This window comes from Rattus rattus, chromosome 6 (assembly GCF_011064425.1).
Source record: "Rattus rattus isolate New Zealand chromosome 6, Rrattus_CSIRO_v1, whole genome shotgun sequence".
In the NCBI taxonomy this organism is placed as follows: domain Eukaryota; kingdom Metazoa; phylum Chordata; class Mammalia; order Rodentia; family Muridae; genus Rattus; species Rattus rattus.
The window spans coordinates 64,543,457-64,562,158 of NC_046159.1; the positions used below are offsets into that span (position 1 = coordinate 64,543,457).

Consider the following 18,702-nt stretch of genomic DNA (forward strand, 5'->3'; position numbering starts at 1 on the left):
CTCCAACCTGAAGCCCACGGAAAGTCTTAAACCCTTATCAAGGAGAATGGAAGCCCAGCCACCTCACTGGCTAGGTCCTGATCTTCTCTGAGAACCTGGTACCTTGCAGTAACTCACGGCAGGCATGAGAGAGTCCTTCTCTGCGGTAAATATAAGCAGTGGAGAGATATAACAGTAGTGGCAATACCTTGCACTTGCATAAATACCATATTTGAGTTGTGAGCTCTCCCCGAAAAACCAATTAGTAGCTATAGATCACTTTGTCCAGGATAACAGTTCTTTGTGTCTGAAGGAAAATAGTATTCAGCTGAATGTGAACCAATAAGCATGTTTAATGATCTTAGCTTTCTTTCAAGAAAGGGAGGACAATGGTCACTCAGTCTTTGCTCCTAGTGACAAAGTGTTTTCTAAAGTCCATCTTTGCATGAATGTTTATGATGTTCCCATTTATGACTCACATGAGTCACAGAATGTTTTCTGTACAGAATGAAACAGAAGCTAGGGGCCAGAGATCACTGCACATTTCTCTAAACCATCTGCTGTTGTTGAACTGAAGTGTTCATTAGCAAAAGAGATCAAGGTCCAAAGAGTTGCTTTTATGTTGATTCCCCTGGTCGTCACATTAGCTTTATGAAAAGTTAGGTCTTGTTTCTCTGTTATTGTAATGACCTATTTTTTATATATATTTAATATAAGCTTCTTATAAAAGTTCAAGTTGAGGCCTATTTTATAGAGGTGTAAATTAATGTAAACTTTTCAAATAAGCTAAAGCTAATAAAAAGGAGTTTTACTTATATAATTGATTTTATATGTTATTAATTTTATACACACACACACACACACACACACACACACACACACACACACACACAGTGACCATTCTCTGAAAAATCAAAAAGCAAAAACATCTATAGTCACTGCCTGATGGTTTAGACTGAGAGGAATGGTCATGCATGCATAGCTTTAGCTCCCTGTATGAGACTTTCAGTATATTACATGGAGCTTGAAGTACTAATTTTAGATATTGGAGGAGGTTGTTTAGTTAATTTTTGGGAAGGGTTTATAAACATTTTCAAATACCAGTTGATAAAATTAAGATTCTGGAAGTTAAAATAATTATTAATTAGGATATAGATAAAAATTAACAAGCTGGACTTTTAAGTAATACCCAAATATTGATTATGTGTTGGATTGTCCATGATATTAACATAGAGCAAGTCACCAGAGTTCAATGACTGGGTTAAACAGCTGACTAAATAATTGTGCTTTATGGTTCTCTTTAATCAGTTGGAAGGCTGTTGAATTTTATGTATTTTTGTCAAATAGTTGGCTAAATATTTGATCACACAAAAGCACTTATGCTTCATATGACAATAAATTAGTACGAATACCTTGACCATTACAATTTCTGAAAAACCATTACATAATTGCTGAGAGCTAATCACTGGCGATGCTTCTGTAGCTAATTTGTGGTAGATGTCATCACTGCTCCTATAGGCATGGGTCTCTGAAAAGGCACCATTGCTAACCTTGTCTCCTCCATGGCCATATGAAGAACAAATGATAATCCTAGCAGGAATTCTGCTTGAACTATTTTGTTAAATGAGATTTTTGGAGGCTCTGGCTAAATCAATACTGGTTTAACATCTTAGGACGCTTACATGTGAGGACCTGAATTGCTGAACTTGTGCCCTCATTATACAACAACAGTAAAATGATCTGCATACTTCTTTCCCTAACCCTGCTTTGAAAACAGAGAAGAATACATATTAATTGACACCAAGGGGCATGCACAGAGGTATGTCTAAATCCCTTAATTAGTCTTGACATTAAAAAATAATCAGAAGGATTTAGAGCCAAAAATGAGACCAATCCAAAAATTGCCATAATTATGAATGCCATTTATCATGTGCACTATAATTTTAAATGATGAATAATTAGAATATATTGTATGAAAAGAACTATTTTAATAACAAAACATAAAACAGTAATTCGGCCTTATAATTTAAGATCATGAAGTCATTAAAATAAATTCTAGATTATGCATGTTGACACATCTATATGATCTGAACACTTAGGAGAGAGAGGCAGAAGGCTGACAAGTTTGAAGCTAACATAGACTACATTATGAGTTCAAGCCAGCCTAATGCCACTTATCTCAAAATTAAGGGTTAACAGAACAGTTCAGCAGTAGAGGAACCTGCCTAGTATATTGAAGAGCATAAGTTTTATGCCCAGCTCTGCCAAGCAAACAAATAATAAAACTCAAGTCACATAATATATTGGTAACATTAATCATGGCCACATATGTAACAAACATGTGGGATGCATTCATTTGTTATAGAAGTTTTAATAGAGAATGACAAATGTAAACTGGAATTTAGCTGCTGTGTAGACAAGAAGCCCTGCTGATAAGCCTGGTTTCTCATATACTTGGAAATGAGCACAGTGGATAGAATTCCACTTTATATTTTAGGAAAACTGTCATGTTTTTTCAAATCACAGATCTGCTCAATATTCGTGAAAGCAGTTATGCCAAATTTACAATTTTTAAGCTCTAGGTTGAGGTTTCCAGCTTTTCTAGCTCTTAGGCAGAGTCTTTTCTGCTCTCTACTTTAATTGTGGAACATTTAAGGAGAAAATGACTTATTTACAGTGGATAACTTGGTTTGGATTTGTTCCTAAGTCACTTAAGTACTCCACAACAGAAGGGCTTAGATTTGCTTTTTTATTTTCCAATGACTTAGCAACTTGAACATCTGTAAACAGATGGTCAGATTGTCAGTTAGAAAGCTCTGCTGATGCCAAGAAGTGCTTGTTGACAGTAACCAGATATGGTTGTCTCCTGAGAAGCTCTGTCAGAGCCTTACTGATACAGATGAGGACGCTTGTAGCTAACCATCAGACTGAGCACAGGGACCCTACTGGAGGAGTTAGAGAAAGGACTGAAGGAGCTGAAGCTTATAGCAACCCCATAAGAAGAACAACAATATCAACCACCCAGATCGTCCAGAGTGCCCTGGGACTAAACCATCAACCAAAGAGTACACATGGAGGGACTCATGGCTCCAGTCATATATGTAGCAGAGGACGGCATTGTCTGACATGAACAGAAGGAGAAGCCCCTGGTCCTGTGAAGGCTCCTTTCCCCAGTGTTGTGGAATGCCAGGGCGTTGAGGTGGGAGTGGGTGGGTGAGAGTGGGGATATCTTCATAGAAGCAGGGAGTGAGGATTGGACATGGGGGAGGGAGGGATAACATTTGAAATGTAAATACATAAAATATCCAATAAAAAATAAATAAATAGAAAAAACACTAATGCCTGTTAAAAAAAAGAAAGCTCTGCTTTGATAAGAACTCTTCAGGTATGTTGTCCTATCAGCTGGACAGTTGGCACTCTGGATTGAGAAGAACTCTAGGATAATTTCCATTCAGTTACGGGATGCAGGGAGATGATCCATTACTTTGGCAGAGAGCACATTTCATTTGATATTCATTCCTATTTAAAATTCTAGAGTTCTCTCTTCATATTTAAATTAACTAATGTAAATTAACTCTTTAGCTTTAAATAGTCTTAGGGCGGTTTGTGCTATGCAAATATAAACCAATGGTAACACTGCATTTTAACATGTGGGCTATTGCTGAAGTCAGAAGGTACCCGATTTTAATATTCAATTTTGAAATTCAGAAAGTTATATGTACTACGAAAACCTAAACACTTGGGTTATTCTACGCAGCACTTGAGAGAAAGATGGTTAAACTTTAAGAACGTATTAACCAATCTTTATATATCAATTAATGTGAGTAGACATTAAAATTCTTCAACAGGTTTTTCTCTCTCCTATCATTTTTCTCTGAAAAGAATTATGAGAGACTATCAACTGTATGCAATAGTTGCTCAGGAAGAAAAGAATGCTTTCCATACCAATGTATCTGACACCCATCAATGACATCATGCAAAGAGACCCTCCTTGTAAACAAGGGACTATGTACATCTTGATGGCAACTTCAGCATTTATTTGTGTGCTACGTTGAAACGCTTTGCCAACTTTTGCTTCTTGAGTCTTTATCATACATAAATATGACACCACCCAGCTTATCATGTCACGTGCAATGATTTTGTATACATGCTGCTTCATGTGATAGACTCGTGAATTCAGCTAAAGCTGATCATTGCTTCCTCTGGCTAACCACTCTGGGAGGCACTGGCAGTAGCTCAAAATCACATATGGGTCCTGACTTTTAAGGTCGAGTGTTCATAAACTAGAAATGGGAACAAAAAGAGGAAACGAAAAACTAGCAGGGAAACTATGAACTATGGTGACAAGGAGAAAAAGAGGAAGGAGGTTTGGTGTATCAATTAGGAAACAGAATGCTTCTGGGATAGTGGAGATAGCTATTTGTTTCCCCTTCCCCCCTCACTTTGCATGGGTAACCCAGCACTTGCAGTTTGAAACTGGCAGGTGGAGGAGGTATTTACAGTTAAGAAATCAATAACATGAATTAGCTTTCATCCCCCGTTATTCATTTGCCCTACTACCTTGGAGAGCCCTTGGTTAAACATGTGCCAGGACACTGTTGCCTGTAAGAGTGAGGGAACTACTGATAGCAGGAAACAGATGGAAGGTCAAGGCACGGAGGGACAAGTGTCATTTTTTTTTCTTAAGTCTTTATGATTAAAAGGAGCAAAACCACCTTCAGTAGAGTATAGCAAATGCAAACATTCTTGTGCCTGGAATGTTAGAGCCAGAGAACCTGTTAATTCAAGAGTCCTCTGTTAAGACAGAAAGTCAGTGTGGTGGGTTGTGCCAGCCCTGGGAGGTTTGTGATAACTAACGGGTGGCATTAATTAGCAAAACTGCTGGATGGTTCCAATAATCTGGGTCTGAGGAAATTCTAATTGTTTATGTAAGACAGGCAGCATCAGGACACCAACTCTGTGCTAGCTGTTATCTTGATCCAACTTTTTTTTCGTAGGTGTGCTAGCTGAGAGAGTCGAGCTGCTGCTGCTGCTGTGTCTTGGAGATCCAAGGAAGGGATATTTGGCATGACTAGCGTCAAGGCCATAGCCGCTCTAGCCTGTGCCATAGGAACTAGAGGAGAAGAAAGAGAGCAAGAAGGAAAGGGGAATATGTGAAAAGGTCCTTGGCAAGGCAGAGGCAGACAGGGGGAGCAGCTGTGGACTTGGCTCCAAAGGAAACCTCCAGAAACTGGGGCAAAGATCATCTGGAAACCCTCAGAGACTGGGGCAAAGATCGTCCGGCTGCAAAAAAGCTGAGCAAGAACTGAGGAGAATTTTTTGGAGTTTGCCCAGGGAGCGTTGACTTCATTCTCTGGGGCCCTTTGCCCTGCTTTGATATTTGACCAATTTTCCAGAAAATTAGCTATTTGCAGGTCTGAAATTTAGTACGAATTTAGGAGACATTACTTCCACATCACTTGAAAATATTCTGTATAATAGCTGTTTTAATTGGCTAGCTAATAATAACCAATTTTGACACTTGACCGCCTTTCAAAATTGTGATCTCAAACTGAGTTGAGGCTACTGGCTGATTAGCATTTACTTACATTTTTTCTTATAATGGTTATAAATAATTCATGTCTGCTGTTCTCTAGGGTTTTTATTATATTATTATTATTATTATTATTATTATTATTATTTGAATACATTTCCACTACTGTGTTCACAATTGACCTTGTTTCTTATGTAGTTTTAGCACGTTTTCATTACTAACATATTTAGTTAGAACCTGCTACTATTAATAATCCTCCTCTCCCCAAAATCTATAGAAAACAGTGTTAAGCTTTCTATACATAGGAACAAATGTATTGCCCTAGCACAGGGGAAAATATGAAAGTTGTTAAAAACCAAGAGATGCTATCTTACTGCACTCTGGTTTACATTTCTTAGTAAACCCAAAGAGGATTTGATAGCATTATTTCAAGGGTTTACTTGAATGGGAATTTAAGGCAAAAAAAAAAAAAAAAAAAAAAAAAGGACACGCATTTCCATACCAAAACCAGGCTGTTGAAATGCGGCTTCTGATTCTTCTAAATAACATCATATTTAAATAAGAGTATTTTAATTATTTGCATTTTAAGTTAAGGTAAATTTAAGGAATATTTCAAGCAACTAGAGAAGTAAGCAGGCAAATGAAGTTGTATCCCTGACACCTGTTGCTAAAAGGGTATTTAAATATATTTTCTTTAAAAAAAATAATCAAAGTAAAATGTCGTTTTTAAGAATTAGGAAACAGAATTTCTCACTTGTTTGAGAAATGCAGCCTAGAAGGAAGGACAGGGTCAGAGTGGGGTGGGGTGGACATCAAGGATGAAGTGTGGGGTAATGTAAGTTAAGGAGGTCTTGCCAGCTAATTCCAATCACTGCATTTGGCTGTGGATTACAGCGTTTCTCCATGACGGAATACCGAGCTGAAGGCACGCTCCACCCACACTTAGAAGGCAGGGTTGTACATACCTGAAGTTCAAGTCTTTAAAGGAGAATTGAGTTTCAATGATACCAGTGGTTTTCACCCGGGAATGTAGAACGTCTTGTTCATTTGGCACATACCCAGGGGCTGTGAGTCTATCTAAGTCATTAAGGTAGCTAAGAGAAACAAAACAAAATGGAGTGTATTTGTATTTTTGAGTTCACATTGGAATACACCATAATTCAGTACAAATAAACTTTAAGAGTCTAAAGCCCATTGGAAAACAAACTCTATTTGCTGTTTGATCTCTAACTGCCGATCTTCACGGCGGGCATTGGCAGCTCAGATGTCAGAGCTGCAGAGTGTGGAGTCCATATTCAGCTCCTGGAGAGCTCTTCTCTAAGAACTCAAAACCACCTTATCCCTAGACTTACGAAATGTGTAGGACGGAGTCACTATCATCTAGATAGAGATATGGAAGAGTCTTTCTCCATGTAGATGTATTTCTATGCATTATGCTACCTTGGAATGCTTGCAACATCAGTTATTAAAAGTTCCTCAAAGATTCTGTTATGGGAATGACTCGGTTTCCATTTTAAGGCAGTGGTTGGTGTGAATAACAATTTGAATTGTCTGAGTGCTGCTTTAATTGTTTTAGTATTTTTACACGGATTACTTAGTTTAGAACACTACAGCCATCTACGTACTGTAGCCACGCCTCTGTGTATCAGTGCGTGGCAGAGTCCTTAACCCTTTCACGATTCCCACTCTTATTAGAGTGAACTATTTGCTTGTTTATTCCTTTTGTTTATTTTCTTCCTGTGTTATTGATCGCAGTATCTAAAGCTTGGCCACAGTTAAGTGTAAACTTGATCGGATCTGTGCTCAGAGTCTGTTAGACTAAAGGATGAAAACCGTTCTCAGTCTCTTCATTCTTTCAAGAGCTTTCAAGCGCGATCTACAATTACAACTATTTCCTTTCATTACACTGTTGTGTTTGACACTACGGATTAATAGCTTAGCAATATAGCCATTTCTGTGAAAAATTTAAATACAAAATTGAGCCATGCCTGTATACACATTTCAAAGTTTGGAGTCACTCCATAGAACTTTGGGGATAGAGTCACACCAAATGTTAGCTATTGCCTGCAAAGTTTAATTTGTTCAGAGATTAAATAGAGAAGTTCTTGTACATTAGCATCTTACACAGCAGTTTTCACTCTGTGGGTAGCAACCCCATTGGTGGGTCAAAGGACACGTTCACGGGGGTCAAATGTTAGGTATCCTGCATATCAGATTTTTACATTATGGTTCATAACAATAGTGAAATTTCAGTTACGAAGTAGTCACAAAATAATTTTATAGTGGAGGTTACCACATGTGGAACTGTGCTAAAGGGTGACAGCATTAGGAAGGTTGAGAATCACTGATCTAACACAATGACTTTAAAACAAAGTTCTTTTACCCTTAAAAGTAGATCCAGTTCCTATTTAGCTAGTTTATTTTTGGAAGAGCAAGTTTTGCTCAAACTGTGTCCAGGAATAACATAAGGGTTTTATGCTAACAAAGACTGTTTGCCTTTCAATGGGTATTGGCTTGAGATATCAATGCATCCAAGAATGAATTGGCAGATTTCACATTTTTAATTTTTTTTACTATTACTTGAATCATTGTACATTTTCCATTGATGAAATCTGATACTTGGGGGGTGCATGCTATTTCAGTCCTTTCATACCCAAGTAAAAAAAATTAAAAACCTCATACTTACAAAACAGAAATAAAATCCACTTAATGAAAAGCGTCAGTAAACATGTATTTTAAATAATTTTTTTGCATTTGTAAATTCTTTTAGTCAAAGAAGAGGCTTTAGCAAACTGACTGATTTTCATCGAAAGTCCTGATTTTAATAAGCAAATTTGGTATTTGGCTGCCTGGGCCTGTAGTTTAGAAACCTGTATACCTTATGACTCAAGTCACTTACAAGTGCCTTGATCATTTACTTCCAATCCTGAAAAGTCAGTGCTTTCCTGCTAAGTCCACATTTGCTCTAAACAGCACACTAGATGGCCCCAACTAGTAAACCATGAAGCCTTAGTTAGCTAAGGCCTTTCCTTTCTTCTTCTCCTACAGCAGGTGGCATTGTCCAGCCAAACCCAGGAATCAGCCATCCTGCTCTTTACTCACTGACTTCACTCATCTGTCAACTTCCATCGGGAGAATCTCTAGATGTAAAAAAAGAAAAAGAACTTCCTTTCTCCAGAAAGTGGGAAGAAAAAAGTTTTTTAAAGTATAAACAAATTGGATAGGTAGTGCAGGATCACTCTGATAAAAAAATGGAAGTATGCAAACTAATTCAAAATTTGAAAAGCTTTATGTGTTCTTAATGTTTGGAAGAGGATAATATTGATTTAGCAACACTTTAGCTGGCTTTTACTTAATGTGCCTGTAGCAACACGTTGAAGCTGCCCAAGTTAATATTTTAAGTGTTCAGTTTATGTAGAAAATATTTCTAATACACAGAGAGAAAATAAATTTTCATATAATTTTACTGTTGTGCAAATTAACTGAGTATTTTAAAAACTATTTACATTATGGGCAGAACTCAGAAAAGTCAATGCAAATAGGTATTTGATATATTAAACTAACAGAATGGTAAATAGTCTAAACTCAATCTGTTAGTTAAAAAAAATTCTAAGCATTTAAACAAGTGCGAATCATCTAAACTATGAAATAAAGTGTCATTTTATTTCCTCAGGTTAATTATCTGAGTCATAAATAGAGAAATTCTTTACTATGCAAATGTCTATTTTGCTGCCAAAGGACAAACAATAAGGCAAGCGTACTAACAATGCACCTGCATGTATTTAGGCCATAAGCATTCCAAAGTACATATATTAATCTTGCCTGGAATACACTTACATCCTTCCCCAGAGGTAACTAAGCAACATTTCGGGGGGTATTGTGTAAGCTGGCATCTAATTCACTCAATGATTAGCACAGACCGGCAAGCATTGTTTTATAATAGCTAGGAAATTTCTTTGACCATCACAGTGAGGCCGAGACTGGGACCTTGGGAAAAATGTTACCAAGTTTATGTAGTCCCAGAATGACACCCGGCTCTTATCAAGTAGAATCCACACTGCTATCTAAAGGCGATGGAATTATCAATAAATGGATAATCATCACAGAAGCTTGCTTCCTACACTGTACTTTGCACGGTTTTGTGTGTGTGTGTGTGTGTGTGTGTGTGTGTGTGTGTGTGTGTGTGTGTGTGTGGGTGTGTGTGTGTGTGTGCTCTTCTTCGTCCATCACTGATGTTTCTTTCCTTAGAAAGAGTCTTATGGGTCAAAGGTACTCAGTGATTACAAATCTGCCATGTCATGCATGACTCACCCATTCTGCTTGAACAGATCTTTGTTTCCCCGCTACCCAATTTTTTTGTTGCTTGTTTAACTAAGTCTCAGTGCTAGCGTGGTTTGTCATGAGATTCATTGAAGGACAAATTCGTGTACTTTATGTGTTTGTAGGCATGGGAAGAAAGAGAAAATGAGGAATTTTACAAACTTTTGATAGGCACACATAATCATACATTCTTGCTGATACATAAAGCAGGTTAATTCAGGAAACACTCAAAACAAAGAAGTTGGAAGTCATGGTAACAATTGCATTGTAAGCCGTGCAATGACCTCCTAAGTTCTTCATTAACAGTGAATATTTACTTGCCAATATTTGCTATGCTGACTCCAACAAGATTTCACAATATGCTAAAGTCTCAAACCAATAGACTGCTTTTTCCCAAGAATTTGGCGTCTTGCTCAATAACCTAGTGATCTAGGCTATTCTACGTTATTTCAGTAACACTGAAATATATGATCCAGTTGACTACAGTTCCAAATGTCAATGTGCACCCCATCTGTCTGTGCTCTCTGTGCTAAGCATTGCGCATCAAGATTAATTCTTTTTAATTGAGAGAAGATACACGTAGTAAATATTCCTTTTCCGGTAGGTTGTTTCAGGTCCTTTCTGCTGTCTCTTGGTTTTCTATAATAAAATGCAAAACCATTTTCCCCCTTACATGCACAGTGTGCCAAGTTATAAACTATGTGTCATCTGCAATTCCTGTCCAAAAAAAATCACTTACTAAGCTGCAGAGTCATTGAGCTGGTATTCAGATGCCCTTTCAAAGCAGGCTTGAATTCCTGGATCGCCCCACAGACGTTTAATGATTTCAGCCAACTGAGGCGTCATGTCACCATCTTCTAGTGTGTTTGCCATGGAGAGAAGCAGTTGTTGGTCCTCCTGGAATAGTATTTTGGTGGGAAGAACAAAAGTATGCTATTTAGGTTCAGCTACTGTTTTAAATAGAGCACTCTCAAAGGTTTTTGTTCACTTCATTTTGCTAATAATTTCAGTGAGCAGATTTTAAAATATATTAAGAAGAATGAAACTAAAATTCATTCTAGAATTTGACTGATATTTGGAAATGCTGGTCATTAGAAAAATTGTAAAGTACTATATGGAGAATTTGAATGCCTTAGTATGTATGTGTATGATATATGTGTGTGTGTATATATAATTGGTTTCTGTGTGTATATATAATTGTGTGTATATATAATTGGTTTCTGAGTATGTTGCCACAAAGGGTAACAGTGCTTTTTCTAGTCTGTTGTGGGCTGGTTTAAAATGCTGTTGTGACAACCAAAGAATCCATATAGAGGGACCCATTGCTTCAGCTGCGTATGTACCAGAGGATGGCATTGTCTGTCATCAATGGTGGGAGAGGCCCTTGGTTCTGTGAAGGAGAATGCTAGGGAGGTGAGATGGGAGTGGTTGGGAGGGTGGGGGAGCACTGCCATAGAAGCAGTGGAGAGACAGATTGGGATGGGGGTTGTTGGAGGGGAACTGAGAAGGCGGATAACAGTTGAAGTATAAATAAATAAGATAACTAATATAAAATAAAATGCTGGTATGAAAGAAAAATTAAATTGTTGTAAAGTGTTACTTAGCATGAGGTATTTTTGATTATTTTGGCAAGTGATTACACACATGTGCAGCCACACAGAGGTGTCTGTTACTTGGTATGCCTTTGCAGTAAAGTACCATAAGGCAGACATAAGCATTGTGTCAGTACATTGTAAGATGTAGAAAGTAATGAGGAAGGGCAAAAGCTTACTAAACAAACTCAATTTAAACAATTTATAATTGGCCACAATTTATACCAGTAATCAAAACTTTTTTTTATAAATAATTGAGATTAAGAAATTGAGTCACAGAGTAGTTCAATACATTATGATAATCGGTTAGAAAAACAGAAATCTGGGCTCAGATCATCAGTGTCCACATCCAGAGCTCAGTGTCTGCCATCCCTAATAGTTTGCTGGTGCATATCATGATAACAGGTTACAATGTGGCACACAGAATATCTGTCTCACCATGGGTACAATAGCCAGCAAACACACAATGTGTACATGTACACGTGTTCAGTGTAGCACTCCCAAAGCTCCCTTTGTCAAGGCAATAAATCCAGCAGGTACCAGACGAGGAGGCAAAGACTAGCAGAGTCTGTGAAGTGTGCCGCTCCCGGGAGTGAAGAAGAGCCAGGAAGAACTCGGTGCTCTGATGGCTGTCACGCCTTTTCAACCAACTACAGTTTTATTCTGCTTTTTTTTTTTTTTAGCTAAAAGTATGTTCTTTGCCTAAAATATTAATAGACATTAATCTTTATTATTAAGGAATGTTAAAACTAAAAGAAAACTTTTCCGTCTTTCTTTCTGATTAGATTTTATTATTACAAGCAGGTAATAGATCAGATGACCGATAGATTGTTAAATAGTCCAAAATACAAGACTTTTTTTCTTATTTTCTTCCATTAGGTTTTTTTTTCATCATGAGGGACATATTCAAATCCTTCCTAATAGGCAGAGAACTACAAATCCAGTGAAATATGATCTGCTCATTTAATTTATCATAACATTGAGATAATATAAATGAATAATTTCTCCCTTCCCTAACCTCCCTCCAAACCCTACCATAAGCCTGGCCTGCTATCTTTCATACACATGGCCATTTCTTTCATTCATTGTTGTTACATTCACTGTGGGACTGTAATGGCCCAGGTTTATAGAGGGAGGGTAGAAGGAGCTTCAACCCAGACACCTCAAGCAGGAGACCAAATGAGCTGGCTACCTCTCGGTCTCAATCTCCTGCACTGCATTCACTGGCACCTGGCTAAACTTCTCTCCTTCCAGTCCAGCTAGCAATGGACCTGGCTATCCTGAGGAAGAAGTGGACACAGGCAGCAATGCATATATATAAAATATACAAATATATATTCCCGAATTATATATATATGTATATATACATATATATTCCTAAATATAATCTTCTCAGTCTATTCTGTATAACGCTACTCATATGTATGTTTTCAGGGTTGACCACTTAGTTGGAAAGTTCTTCTACTGCTAACATGACTTTGGGGCAATTGGGGCAATGAGGCAGCTTTTCCCATGGTCCATTCCTAAAGGAAAAACATCACCTGTTTTTTCAGCAATCTTTTATAAACTTTCCTTGCCTCCATATTATATTCCACATTAAGCTAAACTACAGTTTATTTATATGGCTAATATGAGTGGATTGCCACAGCAAGAACATGTCAAATACAGAGGCAAATGCTAACAGCAACCACTGAACTGAGAACAGGATCCCTGTTGGAGGAATTAGAGAAAGGACTGAAAGAGCTGAAGGGGCTTGCAATCCCATAAGAACAACTATACCAACCAACCAGAACTTCCAGGGACTAAACCACTACCCAAAGACTGTACATGGACTGAACCATAGCTCCAACTGCATACGTAGCAAAGGATAGCCTTACTGAGCACCAATGGAAGGAAAAGGCCTTGGTCCTACCAAGGTCGAACCCCAGTGTAGATTTTCAGGGTGGGTGGTAAGGGGTTGGATGGGGAGGGGAACACCCTTATTGAAGGAGAGGGGGAGGGGCTAGGTGGCTGATGGACAGGAAACCTGGAAAGGGAATAACATTTGAAATGTAAATACAAAATAACTAATTTAAAAAAAATGGAAAAAAATAAATAACAAAAGAGAAACAAAGTAAATAAAATACAATTAATTAAAAAAAAAAAGAAAAGAAAAGTCAGAGTCAGAGATAACAGAGCAGCCATAAGTAGCATTGGTTCAATAAATCATAGAACAATGAAGATGGGAGGTCTTGGAGTTTTGATTGCTTTTTACACTCTAATGTCCACTGATAGTGAGCACATGCTTGTCTCTCTAGGTCTGGATTACCTGAAAGGACTGGATCTGGAGGGCATTTCAAGGGTAAAGTAGAAACTAGTGTAGTCGTAACTTTGGCGTCTATGAGAAGGACCCTAGCAAAGACTCCTAGTAATGGGGGACCCGGAGCCTCAACCACCCATCTTCAGTATCCAGGGAAGGTTTCAGCTGGAGGAATTGGAATACCCCAGCCACAAGACTTGGAACTACAGTTTTGTCCTGCCTGCAGAGTATTCTGGGACCAGAGCCTAGTAAAATTCTCATCAAAAAGACTAGAGAGGGATGGGGAGGAAAGGAAGAGGAGGAGGGAGGAGGAGGGGAAGAAGAGGGGTAGGAGAAGGAGGGATCAGAGGAATGAGAGAGGTCAAAGATACACCAGGAGGACAATGTCCATAGAGTCAACTGACCAGGGAACGAAAACTCAAAGAAATCAGGGAGCCTGTAGGGGTCTGACCTAGGTCCTCTGCTATGTTATGACTGAGTAGCTTGGGGTCTTATGGGAATCCTAACAGTGGAAGCAAGGCTGCCTCTGATTCCTTTGCCAGCTTATGGGATCCTTTTTCTTCTACTGGTTGCCTTGCCTTGTCCAGATTTGATGTGATGGTATATGCCCAGTCTTAACTGTAGTTTGTTATGCCATATTTGGTTGTTGTCCCTGGGAGGCATATTCTTTTCTGAAGGGAGGCAGAGAGATAGACTTCTGGACAGGGGAATTGGAGGGGGTCGATCTGGAGGACGGGGGAGGTAGAGAGATATGGACATGGAGGGGTGTGTAGGAGAGGTGAAGGGAGGTGAGACTTGGGGGAGGGGAGGAAAGGAAAACTGTAGTTAGGATATGATATATGAGAGAATAATTTTAAAAAATTAAAAAATAGTATAGAAGTAGTTATTTTCCTTTTCATCCCAATAATTTCTTGTTCTCACTTATATGGTTAAACCTGGGAAGGGAAAGAGAGAAGGGAAGCAGTGGGGTCCTTTGCTAGTCCTACATGTGGTTCTTCCTCTGCTTGTTGCTGTACACTGATCTTATTGGAGACTGCTCAGTTGATGCCCTCTGGAGATCACCAGCTACTCTGGGAGGGGACACATGGAAATGGAGAAGGTCTTTTAATGATTTTCTTGTGAGTGAGGTCACCTGTTGTCTTTTAGACATATAATAAGTGCATAATTTTTATGTTATAATAGTTTTTACATATTATGTATTTTAAAAGTAAGTAATTTTTAATGCATTATGATGTATGGAACAAATATTGATTAAATAGAGAAAAATGTCTTTAGATTGATGCTACAGTATAAACCACAGTACAGCTACGCTTCTTTCTTTTACTGTCATATTTAATATTAGGTTTAATTCCTAGAAAACAGTTGCTTTTTAATAAAATTATAGGGCACAGCGAAAAGAGATGTTTCATTCAGGAAACATTATAACATTTAAATTGAAGATAGTTAATCTTTGTGAAATTATTATATTCAATTCCTGGACACAGAAGAGGATAACATAATCCTATGATGACTTTGACCCACATCCCACCCAAGCCATGTAATCGTCACATGGGCATACTCACTCTACTTCTCGGATTGACATAATCAATCCCTAGTGTAGTCATGGCTTTCACGATGGCCAGGATGGACTGCAACGTGTTACTGTAAACCACTGCTTTAAACTCCATGCATTCTTGTTTACTGTAACCATTCTTGTGGATGATCCTGAAATTCAATGCAAAAAGCTTTTGTGAGGTGAGCTTCTGTAGCACAAATGACCATCAGCAACAAATTGCTTGTGTAAAAGTATTGCATGTACAATTTAAAAAGAAAGGGTTTTACGGATGAGTGTATGCTGACTCTGGACACTTTAACACTTGAGAATGTTCCTCATTCATTGTTTTTATCATATAAAGTGTGGGAAGAACACGTGATAAATATAAGAAGACTTTAGGACTTGTTCTAAACTAAATACATAAATATATGTCACGTAAATTTTTTTTTACAACATAGACTCCTTTGCAAGAAGGAAATTCTCTCATTTCAAGGTCAGAGATGAGCATCCAGATCCGAATGCTGGTGTGGTGTTTACACCGTGTGAATTGTGCAGGATATGAAGTCACTTAGTGGAACAGCGCTGGCTTTTCCCATCACTTAAGACATACTTGGAACAATTGGAAGTAGGAGTGCCTGCTTTCTATTTACAGCATTAACAAAGGCATTCTTTTTTATTTTTTTCGTTCAGGTAATTGCTCTCTGTTGAATCCCTTCTCATTCCTCCACGGGTGTACGTGCTCCCGGGTCTAGAGAACTACCCAGACGGTAGGGTTGGCGGGGCTCCTCTCTTCCTTCCACTCATTCACTCAGAAGTCAAGGTTTGACTGAGGGTTCAAGAACAATACCTTAAAATAGAAACCTTTAAAGCTAAACATGTGTGCTGGCGCTCATAGTTCTCATTGAGCGTCTTTGCCTCTTCGCTGTGTGATAAATTCGTGTTTCTTTCTGTTCTTCTTTTGTTTATTTTATATTGTTTTCAAAGTGCTTTGGGTTTATTTGGTGTGTTTATTTGGTTTCTGGTCTCTTTGTTTTGAGTGTCACTTTTCTTGAGATTCATGTTGTGACTCTACACAGAGAAGCCCCAGCTTAAGGGGCAAACAAAGCACGAAAACCTTTTCGATGCCTTTGAAGAACTTAAGGCATATAATGGAAGGCCAGCACTGAGAGGAGTGAAGTGTGCCTCTACATGTCTTTTTATTTATTCCGTTACATTTGATTCCCAATATAAATGCTCGTGTTTACTTTTAACAGGGCCTTGCTTATCTGCATTAATCTATTAAATCACTTAAATAGACAAAAAACAAAAACAAAAAAAAAAACAAAACAAAAAACCTATATATAGTGACTAAGACCATAAGAAAGAAGAAGGGCATTATTTCTAAATTTAAGCATAATTGTTGAATAAATCCCAGTCCTCCATCCAAAATTAAAATAAGACTTGATTTTAATTGTTAAATTAAAATGTTAATTATGAATAAATCTGGGGCATCTGGGTTCCTTTGGTGAAACAAGTTCTGACTCTTTCCAGCCTGTGAGAAAACATAGAATTTCTAGTAGAAAGAGTTCTTGCTATCAGTTAGTTCCTGGCTCTGTTCAAACGCATACAACATTATTGGGCATTTGAATTCTTCATTATATACTGAAAGAATGAATGAATCACACCCGTCCCTCCTCCCACGAGAGCCTTAGTGGAATTTTTGTTGGTGCAGCAGCCACTGCACACTGTAGCCACCAAAAATATTTACATTTTGGATGGCTCCTAAAGGTACACATGGCTCAGAGAATATAACCATGAAACCTTCCCATCATGGTAAAATTATAGAAAGAATTATCATTTCAAAGATTTTTGTGCCATATAAAAGTTCATAGCCACATCTGTGAATGGAAAGAAACATTAGGAAAAATGTAGTACATTCTATTATGGGTAGGTATAAGATAATAAAAATAAGTACAAGACAAGGAGTAGCAGAAATAATAATCTGACGATTTCGGAATAAAAATCTCCACATTAATGGTCAAAAGGAAGAGGAACTTTATAGGTACACATGCATAGATGCGTGCAGTTACCAATTTTGGACACGTGTTTGGACTGGTGTTGGCCAAACATTGTTATATGCATATGCAGATGTTGCATTAGTAATTCAAACAGAAGATGAAGAGTTTCAGCATTTTGTAAACTAATTGCTCATAATTTGTTTGAATTTAGGAGTCTTTATCTTTCATTTTACCATTTTTTTATTGTTTATCATTGATTTTTATTGTGTTTTATTACTGTTCTTTTCAGCGTGGAAGTTTTCATATAAACTTGATTACCAGCTGTAGGAAGCAAAGCCATGATTTATACTTATTGATACATTTTCTTTTTTTTTTTTTTTTAATTAACTTGAGTATTTCTTATATACATTTCGAGTGTTATTCCTTTCCGGTTTCGGGCAAACATCCCCTCCCCTCCCCTTCCTTATGGGTGTTCCCCTCCCAACCCTCCCCCATTGTCGCCCTCCCCCACAGTCTAGTTCACTGGGGTTCAGTCTTAGCAGGACCAGGGCTTCCCCCTTCCACTGGTGCTCTTACTAGGATATTCATTGCTACCTATGAGGTCAGAGTCCAGGGTCAGTCCATGTATAGTCTTTAGGTAGTGGCTTAGTCCTGGAAGCTCTGTTTGCTTGGCATTGTTGTACATATGAGGTCTCGAGCCCCTTCAAGCTCTTCCAGTTCTTTCTCTGATTCCTTCAACGGGGGTCCTATTCTCAGTTCAGTGGTTTGCTGCTGGCATTAGACTCTTTATTTGCTGTATTCTGGCTGTGTCTCTCAGGAGCGATCTACATCCGGCTCCTGTCGGTCTGTACTTCTTTGCTTCATCCATCTTGTCTAATTGGGTGGCTGTATATGTATGGGCTACATGTGGGGCAGGCTCTGAATGGGTGTTCCTTCAGTCTCTGTTTTAATCTTTGCCTCTCTTTCCCTGCCAAGGGTATTCTTTTTCCTCATTTAAAGAAGGAGTGAAGCATTCACATTTTGATCATTTTAAATAACTACAGAAATCATATTTTACGAAGTTTCACACTTTGCATACTTAAATTACTTCTATGTTATACATATTTCAAAATCTCATTGAGGAGTCTCAGAACTATGCATAGACAAAGAATACTTAGGATTTGCCAGTTTTATATATGTATATTTATGCATATAGGCATACATGGTTTAGTTTTATTTTTTTCTGTGGCACCATTTGCCTGAATGCATGTAAGTAACCTATATGTCTGCCTGATTCTTTCAGAGCCCAGAAGATGGTACCACATACCCTGCAAGTAGACTTATGGATGTGGTGGTAAGCTTTACTGACCTGCTTGCCTGGTGTCTTTGTTGGGAGAACTAGCTGGGGTTGGAGCCTGGGGCAAGGGAAGGTATATGGAGGAGTGAGGTCTGGTCTGGTCTGTGGGATG

At 38.1% G+C, this 18,702-nt stretch overlaps 1 protein-coding gene across 1 annotated transcript in view; it reads right to left on the reverse strand.

Annotated features, from left to right (window-relative positions):
• Nucleotides 1–18,702, reverse strand: part of Gnat3 (G protein subunit alpha transducin 3) — a 48,290-nt gene that overhangs the window by 10,630 nt on the left and 18,958 nt on the right. Inside the window, exons 3-5 of the mRNA XM_032906311.1 lie at nt 15,286–15,427; nt 10,572–10,729; nt 6,478–6,606 (exon numbers count right to left, since the gene is read on the reverse strand). Coding sequence (XP_032762202.1) covers nt 6,478–6,606; nt 10,572–10,729; nt 15,286–15,427 — 429 coding nt within the window. The remainder of the gene's footprint in view (nt 1–6,477; nt 6,607–10,571; nt 10,730–15,285; nt 15,428–18,702) is intronic.